At 41.5% G+C, this 23,482-nt stretch overlaps 2 protein-coding genes across 7 annotated transcripts in view; one reads left to right on the top strand and one right to left on the bottom strand.

The window, feature by feature from the left end:
- tns2a (tensin 2a) overlaps positions 1-12,458 on the top strand; it is a 52,310-nt gene extending 39,852 nt beyond the window's left edge. For 5 of the 6 annotated variants that reach the window (XM_062427941.1, XM_062427939.1, XM_062427940.1 and 2 more), the window contains exons 13-28: positions 567-627; positions 1,135-1,210; positions 1,600-1,729; positions 4,034-4,099; positions 4,281-4,397; positions 4,693-6,279; positions 6,533-6,698; positions 6,919-8,126; positions 8,243-8,374; positions 8,516-8,611; positions 8,765-8,842; positions 9,047-9,124; positions 9,602-9,770; positions 9,903-9,971; positions 10,252-10,281; positions 10,988-12,458. In XM_062427941.1, coding sequence (XP_062283925.1) covers positions 567-627; positions 1,135-1,210; positions 1,600-1,729; positions 4,034-4,099; positions 4,281-4,397; positions 4,693-6,279; positions 6,533-6,698; positions 6,919-8,126; positions 8,243-8,374; positions 8,516-8,611; positions 8,765-8,842; positions 9,047-9,124; positions 9,602-9,770; positions 9,903-9,971; positions 10,252-10,281; positions 10,988-11,123 — 4,199 coding nt within the window. In that variant the 3' untranslated portion in view covers positions 11,124-12,458. The remainder of the gene's footprint in view (positions 1-566; positions 628-1,134; positions 1,211-1,599; positions 1,730-4,033; positions 4,100-4,280; positions 4,398-4,692; positions 6,280-6,532; positions 6,699-6,918; positions 8,127-8,242; positions 8,375-8,515; positions 8,612-8,764; positions 8,843-9,046; positions 9,125-9,601; positions 9,771-9,902; positions 9,972-10,251; positions 10,282-10,987) is intronic. The other variant, XM_062427942.1, reaches the window with a different exon arrangement.
- Positions 12,459-12,607: 149 nt separating this feature from the next.
- On the bottom strand, positions 12,608-19,288 carry tmem106c (transmembrane protein 106C). Its single transcript, XM_062427944.1, has 8 exons — positions 19,209-19,288; positions 18,677-18,941; positions 17,843-17,906; positions 17,597-17,756; positions 16,953-17,093; positions 15,640-15,689; positions 15,442-15,495; positions 12,608-15,241 (listed from the first exon to the last, which is right to left on the bottom strand). The coding sequence occupies exons 2-8, from the start codon at positions 18,888-18,890 to the stop codon at positions 15,073-15,075; spliced, it is 852 nt and encodes a 283-aa protein (XP_062283928.1). The 5' UTR covers positions 18,891-18,941; positions 19,209-19,288; the 3' UTR covers positions 12,608-15,072.
- Between the last annotated feature and the right edge of the window lie 4,194 nt (positions 19,289-23,482).

The raw sequence follows: 23,482 nt of genomic DNA, 5'->3' as shown, positions 1-23,482 counted from the left end.
AACACATTTGCAGATGTTTGTCAGACAGTTCATTTTAAGGGGAAACATGGAAAGGCGTCTGTTATGAGTTTTAGTATTAATATATGATGTTATTGGGCACTACGTCACAAAATATGTAAGAGCAAAGTATAAGGCAGCAAAAAACATTCTCTTAAAACATGATTGGTTAGTTTGTCTCTCTTGCATCTTCAGTGGAAGGGAAATTCAATGGAAACACAAGTCTGGGCCAGAGTCTGCTTCCATATTCTGCTCTGCTGTATGTGTGATGTGATGTTTGTGTTGGCATGATGCTCTAACATGCTTCCCTCCTGAATCACAGCAATCTTACCCACTGCAAATCTCACAGACGGTCACATTCACCCTCCACCCACACACACCCACACACACACACACACACACACACACACACACACACACACACACACACACACACACTCACACACACTCATTTGTTTATCTTTAATCTAATGATCATGTCCAGAAGGAGGGGGTGGCAGTCAGCACATTCCTCTGTATTCGTGTTGATAATGCTCGCTATGTCTAAATCTCTGCGTCTCTTTCCTCAGGTTACTACCCCTTCCTGAAGATCTACCAGTCCATGCAGTTGGTCTACACTTCAGGCATATAGTGAGTCTCTATCTCGCTGTCACACGGCCATATGATAAGACGCACAGATAAGCCGGAGTGTATTTGTTGGCTCGGGACTGTTTTCTTTCTCGAGCTGAGGTTACAACATCGTCAAAATGTAATTAAAAAGATGGGAGGGGGGAAAATTAAACAAAGGACATCATCATCTTCTATCAAGCTTTTAGCTCTTATCTTGTTTCAACCTTGCATATTTCTAACATTTCCAATTTAATTAATGGGACGCCAAAATCCGTGACCCAGCAACTTCAATTCAGGTTTTTCAATCAAAATAATGCTTAAATCACTCGTTTAAACAGATTATCGTAATTATACAAACACGGTCGCGATTATGTTAAGATTAGTTGTCCGCGGCAACGTACAAACAAACGAATCAAACTTTGTGTGTCAGTTTGTCCCTGTTTGGTTACAAAGTCTGTCAGCTCGTGTCCCATGTGTGTTTTTGTAGTTATCTAACAAGCTTGTTTGTGTTCTTTGTGTTGTCTACAGTGACCTTCAAGGCACTGGAGGAAGGCGACTGTGTGTGAACATCGAACCAGCTCTGCTGCTGAAGGGTGACATCATGGTGAGTTCACATGGGAAGGAAATGACAGAGGAGCCCAGATATGGGTGGGGTTGTAATTGTGAGTGTTCTAATGCAGAAACACTTTGCAGTTTTTTGTAAATGTTTCAATGCCAAAAAAGAACAATAATGAAAAGCTGATAGTCCTTTTTATTTTTTATAAAAAAAATAAAATAATAATAACCTGAAATTTATAGCTCATTCCTAAAATATAAATTTAAGTCTGACTAAGAGTTTGTCACTCTGTCACCACACATCTCATAATCATAATTTGTCTGCTTTTGTGCAGTTAAGGTGCTGGAACACAAAGCCTTACATTTACAGTCGCAACCCCACATTATGCTGCATGTAGTTAGATATGTGCTTCTGCCTCTCTCTGCCGCCCTCTGCAGGTCAAATGCTACCACAGGCGAGCCCAGACCGCTGACAGAGACACGGTGTTCAGGCTGCAGTTCCACACCTGCACCATCCACGGATCCCAGCTCTGGTTTGGCAAAGGGGAACTGGACGAAGCTTGTATTGGTACGTTTATGTAGGTGGTAGAAAAAGGAAGCGGCAGGTCACAAGTTAGAAATCACAGGCTGTGAAGTGGTTGATTTGTAGGTGAGAGGGCAACGTTTTGAGCAAGACAAAGCAAGTCACCCCTTTTAACCCTGTACTTATATTAGATAGAAACATCCTCTGGAATAGAGCAGGTATTCTGTGTAGCATGGGCCACCGACAATGACTACAATTGAATCTGCATCTTTTAAAATTAGCGATAATTCATATTTTTAATTATCACCCAAATTAACAGTTTCCCATTGCACTTTATAGTGTCTTTAAACAACAATGCAAAACAATATTAGGCAGGCAAATAGAAGAAAATAAAATGATGAATAAATACAAGTAAAGATTATGATGAAGTTAAAAACATTTGCAATCAATTAAAATAAGATCTGAGATAAGGCCTTAGAACAGCTGTAATGGCGGTCAAGAATCTAATTTTAAGGCATTTTGTTTGTGTCCGATCTGAAAAATCAGTTACTGCATGTTTAAAGTGTGGCTATGTAACTTTTACTGAAGTAATAATTATGGTAAATCCTTAAACAGAGTGTAACAGTAGCACAAGTTAAATGGAGTCTTGAAGTCACCAATCTGACCCAGTAATGTCAGTTAAATACAGAAATATCTATCCAGCTAGCTGACGTTAGCCACTGTAGGCTAACGGGTCATACCACACGAAAGTAAGTCTTTAACTGTGAAATCCCTCAGTGTGTAGACTTGAGCGAGGAAGCTTTTTATTTTTTAGTAGTTGTTTTAAAAGTTACATAGTTTCATGTTAAATGTACAAGAACAAATTACACAGCTCCCTGAAGACCAGCGTGGATTTTGCCTCATTTTCCTTCCTCTGAGAGTCTTAAATTGTCATTTAGGCACAATTTGTTTATACTGGTAGGATAATCACCACTCACACACACACAAGTAATAGACTTACATTGTGGAAATGTACTCACAGTGGTCTGGCCTCATAATACCGTGGTTGAACAAATCCCTAAACAGTAGTAGCTTAATCCCCATTCTGGAAATAATAACAGCTCTCTGGAGGCCAGTGTAGTGAGAAAGAGCTGCACTGTAGAGAGGGAGAGGGTTTCTGTAACTGTGCCTGTGAGGGTAAAGAAAGAGAGCGCTGGTGTCTACTGCTTAAATCCATAATAATCATGCTCATTACCTCATTTCCTCCTTGGTTTCATTTTCTGTAAAATGACAGAATACATGCAGCCGAGACGCACACCTGTAAAAATGTGATATTCACTCCGATACACTAAATGCAGCATTACAAATGTACATATGTAAGTCACACACATCTGTGGAAGATATTAGTATGTTTGATAGATTGGAGCAGAAATTATGTTTGATTCCTTTCTGGGGGTTCCCTGCATCGCAGAAGCACCGGCACGCTTTCATAAATCTGGCTCTCATAAGGATATGACATTTACATTTGGAGAATAATATATAAAACTCCATTTCCACCATAAGTTCCAGGTATTTTGGACCCAGAGGAACTAATCTCAGAGACTTAACTTGGATCTTTAAAGTCCCTGTTGTGGAGTCCTGTTTGCGTGTCCATCACCATCTGAGGAACCGGGTAGATCATGCAAATTAGACCCATGAGAAATTTAAAAAAAGATGGCAGCATTTAGAGATGGAGGATGAACACATGTTGTCCTGTTGTTCTCTGTATTTACTGAGTTGGATGTAATGAATGAATGAAAACGAGAAATGTAGAGAAGGAAAATGAATCAGAACCTCATCTGTCTTTGCAGTATAACATCTGTTGAGTGTTTGACAGTTTTATTTCTGCTTAGAATGTAACTGCTATAAATCAATCAGAAAATAATGCTCTCTCTCTCTCTCCCTCATGATCTAGCTATCTGTTTTTTTTTCTTTCGCTTTTTTTTTTTTTCAAGTACTGTACACGACAGTACAAGACAATGCCTTACTTTTAACATTAACAAACAAAGAGAAATGTCCCCCAGATTGATACGAAAGCACTGCCTTGTTTAAGCTATGCAAGTTGAAGAAGCCCTGAAAACCCCATACCCAAAGTTCCTCTGCTTTTGGAAAGTACTACCAATCTCCCTGGAACTCAGTTTATCTCTCCAGTGGAAACACAGGTGGAGGGACTGAGTTCCTCAAAAGGTTTTTAGTTCCTTGTGAAAGTTCCTGTGGCCGAAACACAAGAGAAAAAGAGAGCGATTTACTATTAACTTTGAGCATTTAAATATGTTAATGTACCATTCCCTCTATGTTTTGTTGAGCATTTTTTGCTTTTCTTCTCTCCAGATGAGCGTTTTCCATCTGATGCTACAGTAGAGTTTGTCTTTTCCTCCGGACCTGAGAAGATCAAAGGTTGGTTCATCACTTCAAAGTCCTCTTCATGTCTGTTCTACTTAAAAAGTTCAGTTTATCTTTGCTAAAGGGATAGAAGACAAATTGATGTAAATGCTGAACTGGAATCTAAATGCTTTGGGTTAAGGAAGGAAACAAATGCAAATGAATGGAAATCTAATGTGTGTTTTTCTTTCCTCAGGCCGCGAGTACCAGAAGAACGACCCAGCCGTCACGGTAGACTACAACACTGCTGACCCAGTGGTTCGCTGGGATTCCTATGAGAACTTCAACCAGCGATACCAGGACAGCCTTGAGGGTAACACACCAGCTGTTGTCTTTATATCCCATCTTAGCTCAGTTTGAGGTTGTACTGAAAGGAAAACTAAGTCAAGTAACTTTATTTATTTATACAACAATTTTAGAAGAACAAAAGATGACCAAAGTGGTTTACAGGGACTGAGAAATAAAATCAAATGAAAATACAGACAAAGCTATGAAGATCAAATTAAGTGTAGAATAAAATAAATAAAAATGGGATACAAATCCTAAAAATACAACAGCATTGCAGTGACTGTTCATTCTTCATTATTATCTTTGTCCTTTTGTCTCAGATATTGCCCACACCAAAGGCCCTCTAGATGGCAGTCTCTACGCTCAAATAAAGAAGCGCAAGGGTCCCAGCTCAGGTTCTCTTACCTCAACCAATGGCAGCAGCCAAGGTGGAGGCCTTGCAGAAGATCGGCCTGATCATCTCAACTCTCAACGTTCTGACTCCGCCCTCTCAGCCCATTCTAGCCTTTTGAACCAATCATCACAGCATCCTGACCGCCAGGAGGAGCCCATTCGTCCGCCACCTCCGACCAGACAGGAACGAGAGGATCTTGAGCGCCTTCTCGGAGGCATAGAGGGAAACCGGGACGGAGAGCGGGAGACCGCCATCTTGGATGATGGTGATTCTTTGCCCTCAGAGCGAACTGGGACGCTGAGGCTGAGTCGGTCATGTTCCTGCCGGGATGGTTACCGGTCCCAGCGCTGCGCCGAGCCCGGCTGTGACCGCACCCTCCTCATGCCTAATGGTTACTGCCTCGATCGGGCACCCGGCACCAACGGGCACCACGGGGCGACCCCTTCTGCCAGCCCCAACTCAGCTGCTCCACCGTCACACATGGATCTGTGCCAGCACTACAGCCCCCACCCTCACCCCCACCAATCCCTTCCACCTCCAGATCTGGTGTGGGATCGCCAGAGTGGCCCGCCACACCACCTGCACCGCTCCTGCTCAGAGGCTTCGTCATCTCGCCATCTCTGCCCTTACCCAACACCAGACCTCACCCCTCACCCTCACAACCACCCCCACCACCACCCCCTGTCTGCATCGGGTCGCCTCTGCTGTCGAGAGGACGACTACGGTCCCTACCACCACCCTCCTCCACCTCACAGCCACCACCATCCCCACCCGCACCACCCCAAACCGTCCACCAGCCCGACATACCATGACATAATGTTAATGGATGGTCTGCCACCTGCTGGCTGTCTTTGCAGGGACTGCAGCATCAGGAGGGAGGACACAGCAGCCTATCACACCCTGAGGCTGGACCGAGGCGACAGCTTCCATTGGGACAGAGAGGCGGAGCTTCAGCAGAGAGAAGTGGGGCTTAGGAGAGCCAGGGAGCCAGAGTTACCAAGAGGAGGGTCAGACCTTCACTGGGAGAGGGATGCTGGACTGAGGCGAGGCAGAGAGTTGTCCCTCCACTGGGAGCGAGACAGGGAGGCTGAGCTGCAGTGGGAGAGGGACAGAGAGGCTGAGTATTGGCACAGGAGGGCCACCGTAGCCTCCTACGGCCCACAGGGTCACGATCTCCCAGCGTTCACCTTCGACCCCTTGCCATCAGGTCACCCAGCTTATCCAGAGGCATCGAGGTCCCACGCTCATTCCCACCTGGACCTAAAGTACAGCAGCAGCAGCAGCGGTTACCAAACTCCCCGCCAGGTGTACCCCTGCTCGCCTTACCAGCCCTCGCCGTCTGAAAGCAGGGGCTATGCCTCAGGCTACCAGTCTGAGTCCACATCCCCACTGCCTCCCGCTTCCTCCATGACAGGGCCCTGCAGTCATAGCAACGGACAAGCCGAGCACAACCACAACCATCACCATCACCACCCTGACTCTCAGCAGTCATACAGCTCTGACTCACACACTGGTGAGTCATTTCAAAACAGAGTCACTCAGAAATGTGTTTTCTTTCCCCAATGAGAATTGGGAGGAGATGAATTATCCATAATCAACAACAGCATGCAGGCAAACATTACTGCTTAACTAGATGGATGCCGTACTCATTACTCACATTACTCACAGTTGCCTTTTCTTGGGTTTTTACACAGGAATCTAAATGATATCAAATTAACCAAGGTTACTTTTTGATAAAGTTGTGCATTGTTCCCTTCTATTCTCAGATGGCCTTCGTAGCTCTGGTGAAAGTATGGGGTGGAGGGATCACATTACCCATGGTTCCTTCAAGAGGATCCACAGAGAGGGCCAAGGCCCATGCTCCACACCTTCTGACATGTCTGGACCATCCACTCCTGTCCACACCAGCAGTCCTCTGCGCACACAGGAAAGGTATTCCGCTTTTACTCTTTTACTAAGTTAAAGAGTAGTGTGAGCTGGAAGGTTTCAGTTGAAGTCTGTATAAGTTATCATCATCCAACATCCAAGCCAGGGTAATAATACAGACTAGGCGTTTGTGGTCACTCGATGACTAGAGATTCAGGAGGTAGAAATTGTAGCACTAAATCACAAGGAGGTTTTTGACAGTAATATTCATGTCTGTCTGTTTAAGTCCTAGTCCAGGAGGAAGAGAGTATGAGATCCGGACCACGGACATCATCAGCAATGACTACGATGCGCCCCAGCCCCATGATGGACATTACCGTGGTGATGTTATCGTCCAGGAAAGCCAAAGAAGCACCACAGACCCGTCATCCCTGCCACAACCCGCCAAAGATACACAAGCACACACAACCACACCTATTCAAACAGAACCCCACAACCACTGCCCTGCACCAACAGACCCGTCCCCCTCCACGCCCCAACAGCAGCACTGCTCAGATAAACCCTCACCTTTGTCAACGCAGAACAATTCTTCTTTTGACTCTGTGACACCAGCCATATCAAAGCAGGGACACTGCCAGGCCCCTTCGTCCCCCGTCCATGCTTCAGCTGCACCAGATTTGCACCCCAAACCGTGCCCTCTCACTCTGCAGACCCCCCATCCTTCAGAGGCCGCTGCTCTGCCTTCCACCGTGACGCAGGCGGCATCACAGCCTCAGAGCCAGGTTGCCGACTCTGTAGGACCGACCCCGGTGCAGGTCAATGGACCGTCTGCAACCAGGCAGTCTCTCCCAGAATCCCCAAAACCCACACCCAACTCCACAGCCGCCCCTGCATCCCCCGCCCCGGCTTCACCGTCCCCCCCTCAGCCTGCATCCAGCAGCATGGAGGGCTCCCCCATCTCTGATAGCCCTGTTCCTGGGTTTGCCACCTTGGGCAGGAGGTTGATGTTGGGTGGTTCTGACCAACACCATCCGAACCACATCCAGCAGCACGGACCCCCGCATCACCACTACCCAGGCATGGAGGGACACACCGCTCCTCTGGACACTAACAAGAGGCAGTGCTACTCCTCTCACAACCCACAGCTCCACCCATCCTCCTTCTCCAACTACTCCACTATCTCAATACCCCTTCCTCATCCACAGCCGCCTTTGCCAGAGAAGCGTCACCCGCCTGCCCAGCCAGGTTCACCCAACAATGGGGTGGGGACTCTGAGGCCAGCAGGAGGCCATGCTCCTTCTACCTCCACTGCCAGCACCACCCAGCATCAGCACCATGTCACATTCTCCCCTACAGTGGGTGAAATTGCACCCCCTGCAGGCCAAAATGATGTAGTGTCATCAGTGGAGGCTGAAAATGGAAATAGGGTCAGTGTGAAGTTTGTCCAGGACAGTTCAAAGTTCTGGTACAAGCCGGGAATCTCCAGAGAGCAAGGTAGATCTGAAAGATGTTTTTTTCCCTAACTAATGACAAATCTGGTTTTCTTTCTAGAATTACAGTTTATAAAATGAATCATTCCTAACATGGACATTGGTTTTGTTTGACTGTAGCAATCGCAGCTTTGAAGGAGAGAGATCCAGGAACCTTCCTGATCAGGGACAGTAACTCTTTCCAGGGGGCTTATGGCCTGGCACTGAAGGTGGCTACACCTCCTCCCAATGTCAACAACCACAGCAGTAAAGGTACAAATGATTGTTTCTATCATTTAGACAATGAGATTTCATTGTCATCTTTTCGTTCCTACTGTTCAGCTCCATCAGCAGAATGTCCTTGTTTGACGATGATGTTTGCAGCTTGTTAACAGTTAATCTCTGTTTTTACAGTGAGCGACCCTCTGGAACAGCTGGTCAGACACTTCCTAATAGAAACAGGCCCTCGTGGAGTCAAAATCAAAGGATGTCAAAATGAGCCTTACTTTGGTAAGTTTAGGATACTTTCATGTATCATTCATTTCTAAATCCATTAGTATTAATGTGACAACTTAAGGAGAGAGTACTATTTATCATGTTGCTTATGGCAAATGAAATAAACTGTGGTTTACTCATCCTATCCATGTTCATCTGTATCTACAGGGAGTCTGTCTGCATTAGTCTACCAACACTCCATCACACCCATCTCTTTGCCCTGCGCTCTGAAGATCCCAGAAAAAGGTTGGTACTCCTAAAATTCATAGTTTTTTGCATGGCAGCCAGGATAAGTTAATGTAATAATACCCTCAGATGCATTTTGGATGCTCCTTTAAACACACGCCTTATAGTGAAAACCTCAAAGCTGCAGGAGATGCACTTTGACGATTTTCTAATGTATTAAGCACTTTTATCTGAAATAATTAAGTCTGATCTCCATGTTGTCAGATCTGATAGGAGATGTGCAGGAGGTTCAACCGGTGAGCAACATCAGCACGGCTGCTGACCTGCTAAAACAAGGAGCAGGTGAGTTCATCATCCTACCTTCTTTCTCTACTCCAGTCACATTATTATGTACAGTATATACTTATACATATATCCTCTCTACAGCAGTAGTCTCTAACCCTGCTTAATTATTAGAATAAGGTGTGTTAGAGTGGGGAGATACCTTAAACATGCAGGGCATTAGCTCTCCAGGAGCAGGGTTGGTGACCACGGCTCTACAGTCTCGGGTGTAGCTGTTATTTTTTTATACTGTTGGCCACTTGAGCAGCCTGTTATATAAAGACAATCTATCACAGGAACCAGAAACTATCACCTCAACCAATATTACCACAAATATCATATCAGAAACAGGAAAGATATTTTTAAAGCTGCAATTAATGACTGTAATAGACATAACTTCATGCAAACTTCACTTTTAACATAAGTTCATTTATTTAAAAGACGACACTATTCATGCTCATTCGCCACATTTCTAATTTTTGTTCCCTCTTCCTTCAGCCTGTAACGTCCTCTACCTGAACTCTGTGGAAACCGAGTCTCTGACCGGCCCCCAGGCCATCGCCAAGGCAACAGATGCTACCTTGGGTCGTAACCCGCGCCCCTCCGCCACCGTGGTTCAGTTCAAGGTGACATCGCAGGGCATCACACTGACCGACAGCCAGCGCAGGTAAGAGACATCACACCCATAAATGAATACTCTAATTCTTCCTTACAGTCATTGATTGATTTACCATTTAGCAACCTCTAGTTATTATTAACAATGGTCTCCTATGTGTTGCTTTATTTGTGCTGTATCTAGAGTTTTCTTCAGGAGACATTACCCAGTGAACAGCGTAACCTTCAGCAGCGTCGACCCTAAGGACAGGAGGTAGGTGATAAAGAGAAAAAGAAGTGTCTTATTTGATTTCATAGCTGAACTATAACTAACCTAAAATCAGCAGAAATCATAGACACACAACTGCAATCATTCATTCATTGCCACGAGCCCTCGCATGTATCTGGATCTCTCATTTGTCAGTGCGTGTGGATGTTTGTGAGCATGCCTGCTGCGGCTGAATCGTGCAGCTGCATCAGCTTTTGTTCTGCAGCTCAGCCTGCATGTGTATGTCTGAGTCTGGTTTCTGTTTCTCTCTCTCTCTCTGCTTTAGGTGGACTAACTCAGACCGCACCACTGTTAAGTAAGTGCTCTGTGTTTGGTGAATGAGAGGAAGTGAAAGTGTAGGCATGTGTGTATTTCAAAGAGGCTTCATATGGTTCATTCGAGATGTTAGAAGCCTCTGCATGGTGTGTGAACCTTGGCAAAATCCTTCCAGCAAAACATGATTTAATAATGAAAATCAAATCTTACATGACCCCATGTTACATCATACTAATTCATCATTGTAGTCAACTCTTAACCTTTGCTATTGTCTTTCTGTTGACCATGCAACTTTTTCCCTTCTGGGTCAAAATTGATCCGGTCTGGTTTAACTGTTTATAAAGCATAAGATATAAGTTATCAGACCTTTTAACCAACTTCATTCCAACTTATTACCACACATATTTTAGGAAATTATGCTCAATAGGCCTCATTTAAATGAAATAATAAATATTTTTTGAGTTTAAAAGAAAAGCAGAAAATATGAATTACTTTAACTAAATTTAAGATTAGAGGAAAATGTGTTGATTGGTTATCACAAACTGGTATATGTCAAAGTTTAGTCAGGATACTGTTTTGAAAGTATTTCAAATGTTTTAATGGCGGTCAAAAATGACCCGAGGACAACAGGAGGGTGATGGAATTGCCTTACTGATGAGACAAATTCACTATTTGTGTGATCTCATTAACCTCCGTCTTGTTCTCTCCTTCTTTTTCCTCACATCTGCTTTTCCCGCCTCTCCCAGGGTGTTTGGGTTCGTAGCCAAGAAGCCGGGCAGCATGGCAGAGAACGTTTGCCACCTGTTTGCCGAGCTGGACCCCGAACAGCCCGCCTCAGCCATCGTCAACTTTATCAACAAGGTCATGTTGTCACGCCGATAGACTAGGACAAAGACAGGAAACCAAACTCAGAGCACACGAGCAGTTGCAAGCAGCATATAGTGTAAACGCATTTACTGTACATGAACGCACCTGTTTGTTGTGCTGTTCTGAGTTTTGGGCGGCAGCACAAATTTTATGATTTCAGTCGGTTGAAAATATTCCAGATCGTTTCAGTTTTCAAATATATTTAAATATTGTTGGATGAAAAATAGACTAAATGAAACACTGTGTACAGACAAAGCCATGCCATAAAATGTTACAACTCCTCCAAGGATGAGGAAGCTTCAGGAGAAAACTCAACAATCCATCTTCTACATATAGCAGGGGCCTGTATCATGAAGTGGGTTCACTGTAAACCGAGGTAGACTGCCATGGTAACCTGTGCTGTGAATGCTACCGTGCTGCAGAGCAGATTCAGTTCAAATGATCACATTGAAGCCTGTCGACAGTACGCCCACTGGAAAAACTGACATGGACAAAAATGACTGAGCTTACAGTTAAGTGACAAGTGTGACAGAGTAGGAGAAACTTTTTATAGATCAATAGAAACACTCTGCGTGCCACAGTATTGTGTTTATTCTGAGTTTGACACAACACACTAAAGACTAACTGCTTTGTTTCAGTCAGATCAATGATATCAGAGATTTATTTCATTTTCTTCCAGCCTTTTTTTGCACTGGTATCTGTACTTTTACTCTGAAAGTAGCTAAATCAGCCTTACATTACATTAATTTTATTAAGTGTGTCATTTTGTTCATAATGAGACAAAAGAGGACCAACATGTATCAAATAAATCATCCAGTTATGGATAATGTAAACTATTGTCATACTTATTATAGCCTTAGCCTCAAATCTAGTAGTTGGTTGCTTTTCCTTTTCTTTCTATAAAAACAGATAAAGAACATGAACAAAACAAGAATACGTTTTCAAAAAGGAGCGGGAAGAAGTACACACTTATAAATTCCTACCCCTTGCTTATTACTCTACTCCTCCATTAACTCATGTATAATAAACAAATATCCCAAATGTATTTAAAACCAAAGTACTCACCCGGTGTCAAATAATAAATAATACTTTGACACAAGCCAATCATGTTTCTGATTGGCTTGTAATCAGGAACTCTTTTATGTGGACGTGCTCATAGGTGGATCAAAAAAATCCAGAGTAAACTGAGCTAACCAGTAATCCAGGCTTATTGAAGCTAGATAATTTAAAGAAAGTCAGACTTAGTTGAACTTGTTTCGTGATACAGACTCCTGGTTAAATGATGGTTGAACGCAGCTTTTTATCCTCTTGGTCAGGCCGGTGTCCGGTTGAACAACGATAGAAATACTGAAAGGAGCTTTAACGGCTGTGTGGAGCGCTTACAAAGAGGATCTTTCCTTGCACTTGTTCGAGGGCACGGACGCCCTATAGGATCAACATTTCACACATAATTAAAAACAAACAGCAGGTGTTTATATTTTGTATTTTTCTTGGTTTAAAAAAAAAAAAAAAGAGACCAAAGCCCTGATGATGATGTAATTTAGTTTCTATATGTAGAGGTGTTCAGGTATCCAGATGTATGTACAGCATATTTACAGCCACTCTGCAGCACCTTTACCATGTAACATACACAAACACATGTAATCACAATTGACAATCATGTTTTTTTTGTTGTTGTTGTTTCCATTCACACTTTAATCATCGGAGCGAGCGAGAGAAATAACTCTCTAACGAAAGCAAACACGAATGTGAGGTTCTTTTAAACTTTAACCAGTGTGTGTGTGTGTGTGTGTGAAAGAGAGAAGGAGAAGCGTGTGTGTGTGTTGAAGGGTTTTGGTGCGTTAAGGGGATTCAGGTGGATAAACGGTAACGTCCGACTCTTAAAGAAACGCGAAAGTGAAAACGGGGAAAAAGCTCGACGAGGAAGGACGTACAGTGTTAAAGCACCATTGCCGTGAAATGTTTGGCGTTCATTCACCGGGTCACGCTTTTCGTTTGGTGTGAGCGCGTTCATTATTAAACTCATCCACATGCACGACTGTCACTTATCCACACAGTTAACAGAGCGGAGACACACACAAGCAAAGACAGACGTACTTAACCAAAGACAAAGCACTCTTGTATTAATAAGCTTTTTATCCAGCTATATTTTTGTACTTATTGCTTCTTGTATTTTTTACTACACATTTATTTTAGTGTGTCGCCTGTTTTGGTAAAAAGCTAGAAAAAAAAAACACTACTTGTATTACAGCGATAATATATTGTGGTCTGTTTTCTCTGTTGATCTCTTATATTATGTAGTAATATATTTTCACATGCAGCTATAGGACCGCGTATGAGACATTTAAAAAAAAAAAGGAAGCGTTTTGTTTTGAAAAGGATATTCTGCTATTTTGTATGCAAAAAAAATGAAGAATAGAATTAAACTGAAAATGATGTGGTACCTAAAATGTGTCTGGGTTGGTTATTTTAAAAAAACAACAAACTAATTCTGGTGTCTATTATTCATTTTATTTATTCACAATCCACATGAATGACTTTTTTTTAGAACTTGAAAATATATACTGCCCTTTAAAAAAAAAAAAAATTAGGTAAAATCATTTCATGATGCAAAAATGTACAGAGAACTTTCCCTTTTAAAAAAGTCAAATCAATTTCTTTCAATACCTGTTTCTATGGTGGAAGTGGAGCTTATAAATATACAGAGTCATTTGAGAATACGTGATGATGTAAAGCTTCAGTCAACCTCTCTGAGATCATTTACTGACTGGTTTGAAATGCTCTGCGGAAGCGTCCAAGGTTTGATTAAGCCACAGAGGAGTTGAGTTAAATACACAGATGTGAATACAGATGTTACATGGTGTAAAATCTAGTGTGTTCTCAGTCAATCTTCTATCTGTTCCATGTCTAAATGCTGTTGGCAGGACATGCTGCACATCTGGACTGTACGCAGATGCTCAACAGAATATATTATATGAGGTACAAATGTGCTTTTCAGTAATTTAGCTAGGAGTGTCAATGAATAAAAAAACACTAACCAGAATACTCTCAGGCTCACATCAACACACAAGCTTTGCTGATGCCTTCAAGCAAATCTGGAAATCCTAAATCTAAAAAAAAAAAAAAAAAAAAAGAATCAGTGTGTTTAGACTTGCTGAGAGGTACCCCGGAGTAACTTTATCACTCGTTTAAAAACGTCCAAATTTTGTAAATGCCAGTTTCAAATTTAGTTAAATAACACAGCAAAAAGCATTAAGTTTATCAATGTGTATCATTTTCCAGATACTTTAAACACAATCCCTAAATGATCCCTCCTGCAGTTGCATTAAATATTAATTCCAAAACATCAGCAGCCTCTCAGTCTACGCAGTGTTAAAGTGTCTTCAGGTCGCTCCGGCTGTGCTGAAGAATGCAGCAGACGCAGACGGGAGCTCTGCAGGGTTAATTAAATTAAAGATCGCCGACTCTGGAGCTTCATTGTCAGCGAGGAATGTCAACCGTGATCCCTTTAAGACAAGAAAAAGAGCTTTCCCTCTCTTGACATTTGTCCTGCTTCCAAAACAGGGCCGGAGAGAGAGAGAGAGCTCGTTGTCGGTGACTCACTCGTTTGCCTCATGTGACTCATGAGGTCAGCGAGTTATGAAATAGTTTGAGAGGTGATGAGTAAGCAAAGCAGAATATCACCTAGCTGCCCTCGTTCCACGTGGCGAGAAAAACATTCGATTCCCTTCTTCTCTTCCCTTTCTTTGCCCATACTTGTTAAGGAAGACGCTTCATTCAATGGCACGAGCTGTTACTGTTCTGTGTAAGCTTAAGAGAGAGAAAAAAAAGCACCATTTGGGTTTTTTTTTGCTTCTGCTGGTGGTTCCATCTGCGAGAAGGAAAAGCAAAATCCGTCTGGGAAGTGTGTGCTGAATGATCCATCCCTTCCTCTGTTAGGACTGTGGTTCCCCCCTCCCCCCCGTCACAGCAGAGGGGGGCTGAGGGATGTGGCTGGTGAGCGGTTGGAGGAATGGTGCCAGTGCTGGTGGGTTTTCTGGTGGTACGTGGTGTTGGAACCGCAGTCTATGTAGCGATAGGCCTCCAGGCTGTTCTGGGAGGTTCGTACCATGTATGAGGTTTTCACCGCCGTCCTGAAAACAACGCGGGATAATACAGAAATGAATGAAAAATGCATCTTTTCCCACACATCTTCTCTGCTGTATGATTCAGAAGTGATCAGAATTTTCACACAAGCAGTGACCTAGAGGAAGTGGTTTGTGTAACATTGTTGCTTGATGTTACCAGCATGACACACTGATTAAGAGAAAATAACAGAAGTAACAAGACTTACTGCATAAACACCACAATGTTGTGGACCTTGATGCTGGGCATGGTGCAGAAGGCACTGGGAAAAGACACAAAGAAAGCTTTTAGCTGCTTGTAATGACTTGTGACTCATTTTGTCATTTACTCTGCGGACATATTTGGAAGATTTCTACATTACAGTGATTATCAGCTGTTTGGATAAAGATTAAGCAGAGGCTCTTACTAGACGTATGCTGCGCTGCTGCCGATCTCAACGCTGACGGTGTAGTTTACCTGCAGAAGGTTGAGAAACAACACAAACAAAGCACTCCTGTGTTATCATGGGCTGAAAGGGGAGTTACGCAATGACTAACACACAGATCAGATAAGCAGTGAAACAAAGAGGTGAAGAGGTGATGTGACCTTTTCCTGTTTATACTCAGTTTGTTGCTGTTTTTTTTTTTTACATCGGTGTGTTCAATCAGTAATCTAACAGACCACATCCTGTAGCCAGCACACCTACAATGTGCTGTACAGTGAGGATGACGCTCTCTTTGTATACTGAACTCTGTACAAGGAAGCTGTACTGTCTCTACAGCAACAGTGATACTGTTTATTATGTACACAAATACACAATATTCACTGTGCTTTTGTTCCTGGCCAGTGATGGAAAACAACTAAGTACTGTACTACTTAGGTGAACTTTTCAGGTACTTTCCATTTAATACGCTACACTACATCTCAGAGGGAAATATTGTACTTTCTACTCCACTACATTTATTTGACAGCTTTAGTTACTTTTCAGATGAATATTGGACACAATGGATAATATAACAAGCTTTTAAATACAACACATTGTTAAATATTAAACCAGTGGTTTCCAACCTTTTTGTCTTTTGACGTCTTACAAAAAGCAGTGTGTAGTCAGGCTCACATTTCACATGTCTATGAGTTGTTAACAGCTCCACCAAATAGTGATGTTTCCCTCTAAACTTCTCACATGGTTTCATTTCAATAAATGTTCAAATGATCCAATATTTCAGCAAAAAAGATTAGAGAAAAAGTCCAAAAACTGAAACACATTTGTGTATCAGAACTTAGTTTTTTTTTCTTTCCTCTCCCATTAATCATCTCACCTCCCCTCACATTTATCTGCTGACCCTTTGGAGGGGCCCCACCCCTAGGTTGGGAACCACTGTACTAAACTAGCTAACTGTATATAAAGTAGTGTAAACTAGCTCCACCTCCAGCAGCTACAGAAGTAACATCCTGCTCTAACACTGATGCTTCACTATTAATAATCTAATGATGTCATATATAATAATATATCAGTCAGAGGGACCAAACCACTACTTTTACTGTAATACTGCATACTACATCACTCATAATACTGCACTACTTTTACTGTAATACTGCATACTACATCACTCATAATACTGCAGTACTTTTACTTACATTTTTTTTGTAGGACTTTTATTTGTAAAGTAGTATTTTTACATTGTTGTATTGTCCATGTTACTTGGGTAAAGGATCTGTGTGCTTCTAACACCTCTGTACCTGTCTCTCACTGAGCGGCAGGATGGTGGTGGTGTTGTCCAGCTGCTGAGTCCCGATCACCGTCTTCATGTAGAGAACCTGACAGTTCACGCTCTGCACGAGCACCGAGAAGAAGTTTGGGTTGCTGAAGTTCAGCGTGCTCTGAAAGAAAGAAAAGTAAATAAAGTATGAAAAAGTACATGTTGAAATTAAAACAAACATTGCGCAACTTTTTTTTTGTGTGGTTAAAAGTACACCCGCCCTGTTTTTGCTCAATTGAAATTCTGGTGCTGGGTGTGTTTGTCAGCACGTTTACATGCACACACACACAGGAAGTGACAAGGAGAACAGCTTAAATTAGACTCTGTTACTTCTAGTTCAGGCGTCAACATCGTTCTACATCTTTGACACAGTTATAAAATAGCAGTCGTGATGATGCTGATCACATTTTTATCAGTCCTAGGACATTATGAGCTCATGGCAAAGTGCTGACAATGCAAAAAACATAGCAGAAGAAGAAAATAACAATGGAAGTCAAATGCAAGCCAAAGGCTGTGCTCCTAAACTCCATCACTTACCATTTACGCAAGGCTTTAATCACATGATATTTCTCCCACCACACATATCTTAACTGTTAGCGGAATGTGTCGTTTGCACAAACCTACCGTCATGTTCATGAGGACCCTCTGGTTGGAGTGGTCGAAGCGCACGGTCACCGAGCGAATCCCGTCATCCACCACGACCACCGAGCGAGGGAAGAGGAAGAAGGCCACGAGCGCGGAAGCCAGGAGGCAGACCACAACCGACAGGACAACATATAGTTTCCTACAGCAAAGAAAATATAGGTTCTATGTTTATATATATAAAAATAATGATACATGTTACAGTATATGTTGTAACTGGTTACTTACGTTCTTTGGGGCTGTAGCCTTTGGTCACTGTATGGAATCAATGCGACCAGTTCATTCACTTGACCTATCAGAAAAAGTGATAACAAGTGATGTAACATATCGATTAGTGTTTATCCTTAAATACTTTTGGATGCATGACAAAACCTGCAAGAGAAGCTGTGTCAAAAGTATTAAGTATATATTCATCATGTTACATTGCTTAAAAATGTTAAGTTTGTATTCTTATTCAGGTGTGTCTTCAAACAACAGTCAGCTGATCATATGAACGGTGAAAGAGGATTTCCTAGCTGTAATCGTTTCTCCTTCAAATGTGCTTTCAATGTAAGTAATAGGGTCCAAAATCCACAGGGTGTCCAAACAGTCATTTTATGCTTATATGAGGAATTCCCTTGTAGTGTTTCCCCGGACAGTGTTTACCTGTTGAGCTGTATGGAAGTATAGTCATAAAAAGAGGGACTTTGGACGACTGAAGCTTCATATTAGCTTCAGATTAACTTTTAAATACATTTTTTACACAAAAGGAGGAGGCATTATGAAGGGATCTTCTAATGGTCAGTATGAACAGAAGAAAAACATGTTTCAATGTTCATTTGGGCTTCTGTTGTTTTAACACAGACTTGAACAATTGTGGAACTGTCCTTTAAGGCTCCATACATAGTAATAGTATTGGCAGCTTGTAACATTACATGATGAGCCTGTGACAACCTGCCCATGACCGCACTTCTTTTTAACACGTCTGATACTGAATATGAGTGTTAATTGTTGCACCTGTATTAGTATAAATAAGGTAAAAGTATACTTTGCTGTGGTAGTGTTTGAACGCTTTCTTCTCACCTGAGGGTATCCGTCCAGTGCCTTGACATGTCGGGCATGTTATGCTGTCTCTCCCGGTGAACTCCACGTACGGGAACTCTGCTATGTCCTCCCGTCTACCGAGCCCATCCAAAGAGTCATTATCGGAGTCTCTATCCTCTCCCCGGTGCCCGGAGCTCTGCCTCTCCGGCAGGAGTGACAAGCTGCTGCCGCTGCGAGTCCACCGGTTCCCCATGGCGCCTGCGGACGGTCAAACCGGAGTTTGACACCGACTACAACGCCCCAACTGCAGGTGGACGAGAACGAGCCATTGGGAAAAAATAATACAATATGTGAGTAAACTGAATCAGGGGCAAAATGGCAGCTGTGATTTACAGAGACTGGCCTCGCGTCTGCCAATAATAACCAGTATAATGACGTTAAATTATCTGTCCCTGTGCTAGCTGACGTGCTAACAGGTGTTGTAAAAGTTAGCCTTTAACTACAGCAGACTGTAAGCGTCTGTAGCGGTAGTTAAAGCAGCTGCTGGTTTCATTACACACACTTTGCTTACCTTTCAGACTGAAGGCGTCAAAACTGCCATCACAAAGTCGTATTTACACCAGCACACACACACACTCATATACGCGCGCGCACACTCACACGCAGCCTTCTGTCACACCAGTGTCTGTGTGGCCTTCACGTGTCCTGCGTTACTTTTTCTATCCAATATTCAATCATCCGAAACGACTCCTTGGCGCATCCAAGAGTGGTTATAGCGTCCAGTAGCCACATTACGTCAAATTTATGGAGTCAAACAACAGCGCCCAGTATGTCAGGCATGCAAGTTATATTTATTATCCAGCTGTTTTGCCGTTACACACAATTCTACTAGTATGTTTGACACTGAATGGTTTATTAGTTCTTACGAGATACGATTAACACAAATCATACAGAAATTCAGCCAACATTTCAAATCACATCTTCCTCCACGTGGTTAAAACTTTCTTTGGTTTTTCAAATAGGAAAAAATAAAAAAAATAAAAAATAGGACACTCAAGTTTCCCGAGAAAGTGAAGGCAGTATTTTTACGCAGCTGCTTGTGGTGGGAGAGCAGCTGCTGCACTCTACCGCCCTCTACTGCTGTGGATGCAGGAAACACCTGCAGTGGTTTCAGAATTAGATACTGAACAAAAGGAGCATAACACAACATCAGAAAGTTTATTTTGTGGGTTTTTTTCCCCCACTCCAGCATTTACTTCACTCCACAGTTCATCCACCTCTTTTTTTCTGTGTTCCACCATTCTGATTGAAGGATTGTCCTGATGGAGAACACTGCACAAAACAAAGGGACTGGATTTAATTAATAATTTACCTCTCCAGCTCATCTCTCTCTCTCTCTCTCTCTCTCTCTCTCTCTCTCTCTCTCTCTCTCTCTCTCTCTGTCTGCAGCATGTTATTCTGAAGAAGAACAAGAAAGAGGAGACAGAAACAGTAAAAATGCACTGCTAGACATTACAAACACTTGATTTTTATAAGAGTTGGTATGAATTCCCTTTCATAAGCCATTAAAATAAATAAAAAATTAGTCACACACCTTGGTTTTGTTGTCCAAAATGTCGGTCCCACTCAGAAACAGGAAGAGAATGCGTTTGCTCTTCTTCTTCACTGCCTTTTCTAAAACAGTATTTATCTGTTTTGTGGGTGTGAGATGTGAAAGAGAGGTGACAGATTACATGTCATGCATCTTGACAGGAAACATACACCAAACATCATATGAATATAGAGCTCATATAGTGGATACAAACTTGGTTTCCCATGAGAATACAATACCAGCAACATTTAACATGATACATTAACATAATTCTATGTTTATTATTATTTGAACACTGCATATACTTTATAAAATATGAATATGTGCACATTCCCAGCCAAAATATATATTATATATTCAGTTTATTATTCATGATTATTTATATTCTTTCTAATTTTGCATCGGTAGTCTCTCTTAACTTATTATCGCTTAGCCTGCACACACACTTTATTTGCAGCAGTTAATATACGTTGTAAGTGGCACAGTAACTGCTAACTTTGAGGTTTTCAGCTGGTTCATCCAGCGTCTGTACTTTAATCCATCAGGGTGGAACACCTCTGCTCACCTAAGAAACTACAATTTAGAGAAAGAACCATACATGAAGCAAAAGGGAGAGTGGTGTTTTAAACAAGGAGAAGACCAAAGACAGCACTGACATGACAGAAAACCACAATATACATATGTATGAAATTTGTATTTATTTTGCTACAAGTCCAATTATATGAAAAACTCAGTTACATTTAATGTTGGAAGTATAAGTATCTTACACCTCTTACCAAACTTACCTTAAAAAATCAGAATCAATGTTTACCTTTACTGAAAAAGGGATCTTATTGTCATGTTCTGCAGTGTCACTTTCCAGATGTTCAAACTAATGCTCACATGAATAATGCTGATTGCATTTGAGTTGATGATCCACCCCAGCAACCGTGTCTAAGACGCTTCCAGTTCACACATCTTTCTCTGGGCATAATTAGAACACTCATTCATTGCAACACCTGAAACAAGACTTTCATAGAGGAGTTGAACCATTCACTAACAACAGATGATCTAATACAATAATGTGTTACAATAATGAATGTTTGACATTTCAAGTGAACAGTATTAACTTGGCTGCTGCAGTTCTTTAGAACCCATCATTTATCTTCTTATCATTTACTGTCAACACCTAAAACATTGCATCCATTGACCTATGTCCTGTCAATAAAATCATGATGGGATACTTCAGTAAAAACAAAGGAGAACAGTACACTGCTCAGAGAAACGCTGGTACATTTGTTCTGGTCTTGTTCACACACTGTACAGATGTGGAGTAAATGTATTGCTGATCATATTACACTCACTTTTCTTTACTTTGGAAGAAAATTATTGTTTGGATTCACTGAATACCACAGTAATCTTGGCTTGCAATTGTATTTGATTCATTAGTTTATCTTTTTATCCAAACAAAAACTAATTTCCTAGATATTACAGCTTTACAAGATTGTTATGTAACTGTTTATTTCCCTTATTTTGACCTTTATTTTCTTTCCATCCTTGGTTTCAACTGTGGTCCTTATTCTCAAGTTGTATACACAAGCACTTTAAACATGTTAACACTGTACTGTATACTTGACTCAATAAAGATATGCAAAACACAAACAAACAAAAAACTAAACAGTACACTGCTCAGCTGTCATGGTGAACATAATTACACCCAATAGCTATGTCCAAATTGCTACAACTGACAAGGGCATTTTAATTAATGCTGCCAACATACTTGTTTACATACAGCTATCATTAGATAGTATATATTGCACTTGGCATACTACACCACTGTAAATTACTGGTAATATGTTTCAGACCTTTATTCACCTGCTTAGCTAAGGTATACTGACTGGAAAATACTTAAATATGGCGAACAAACACAACAATACTGTTTAACAACTGCTACGGCCGCATAGTTTTAACATAAACAAACAGCCTAAATGTTGCTGTATAGTTAATGAAATTGATGCCGAACAAAATAGCGGTGTGGAGGAATTAATTAAAACATGTTTTATATTCTATTATTTCTATAACTCAATAAAAAATGTCAATAAAACAATAAATACTATGAATTTCCAATGAAGTCAGTTTAACGTTAGTAATGACGCAGGACGTTGGTTGCTATGGAGCGTCTATATTTGACCAACTTGTTCCAGAATCATCATTTCACTCTGAAACTTTGGAGAGAAAACTTCACTCGACGATTGTTGAAAAACTGTTCAAGCTAGCAGCGATTTACAAACTCACAGTGACCTCTACCCGACTCTGTTACCGGTTCATCATGGAAAATGTGAGAATGTAGCAGTTTAACATCATTAAAACACTGTTTTTTTTCAGCCGTTTTATTCGAAGCCTCAGCTGAATTTCGGCGTCGAGGCGTCGAATGTTCGACAGCAGCTACTGACTTTAATGCAGTGTCAAGTTTGTTCAGTGAAACATTGAAACTAATGTTACATCTACAATACTAAAGTAAAAAAAATCACTGTGTACACTGCTGACATGTGAAGACAGTAGCCTAAGTGTTCAAAGTCCTTCAAAAATAAAATATTGCTTATTAAACAGCTTCAGTAAATTGCTGAAACACTCAACACTTCAGTCTAACTTGTAAATTGCAAATTGATGGTTTAAAGATGCCAAAGTTTCTCCTTTCAAACTGATACTTCATCAAGATAAAGCCCTCATTCATAACTTTATTAGACAATTTATAAATGATCAGTATTTGTGTAGTTATGTCAACTTTAAAGTGATAGTGCTGCAAAAACAGAAAAACTGTTATTGCATTTGTCATGATTAATGTAATCAGACGCCCACATTACACTAAAGCAGGTTTCTCCTGCTGTAATCATTCCTCCTGTTCATACTGACCATTAGAAAACATCCCTTCATAATACACTTTTAATCTAAATGATGGAGGACTAAATCCACAGTCCTCCTTCTGTGGAAAAAATGTATTTAAAAGTTTATTTTAAGCTAATATGAAGCTTTAGTCATCCAGATGAGTCAAATCAAGTAGATATGTCTCAATTTTAAAGTCTTTTTTAATGCTAAAGTCCCTCTTTTCCTTCTGCCACCATCATCATCATCATAATTTGTTCACTCGAGTTGTGTTGTGGTACAGTCCCATTCTAATCTGTACATCAATGTTTACAGATGTGTGATGTGCCGACTCACCTCCATGACCACGTCTACTGGAGGAGAGAGCCCTCCAGGAGCCAGAGCAGCACCGA

The sequence above is a fragment of the Scomber scombrus genome, chromosome 10 (genome assembly GCF_963691925.1).
Source record: "Scomber scombrus chromosome 10, fScoSco1.1, whole genome shotgun sequence".
Classification (NCBI taxonomy): Eukaryota; Metazoa; Chordata; class Actinopteri; order Scombriformes; family Scombridae; genus Scomber; species Scomber scombrus.
Note: the sequence above shows the minus strand (reverse complement) of the source record. Positions and strands in the feature narration are given on the sequence as shown.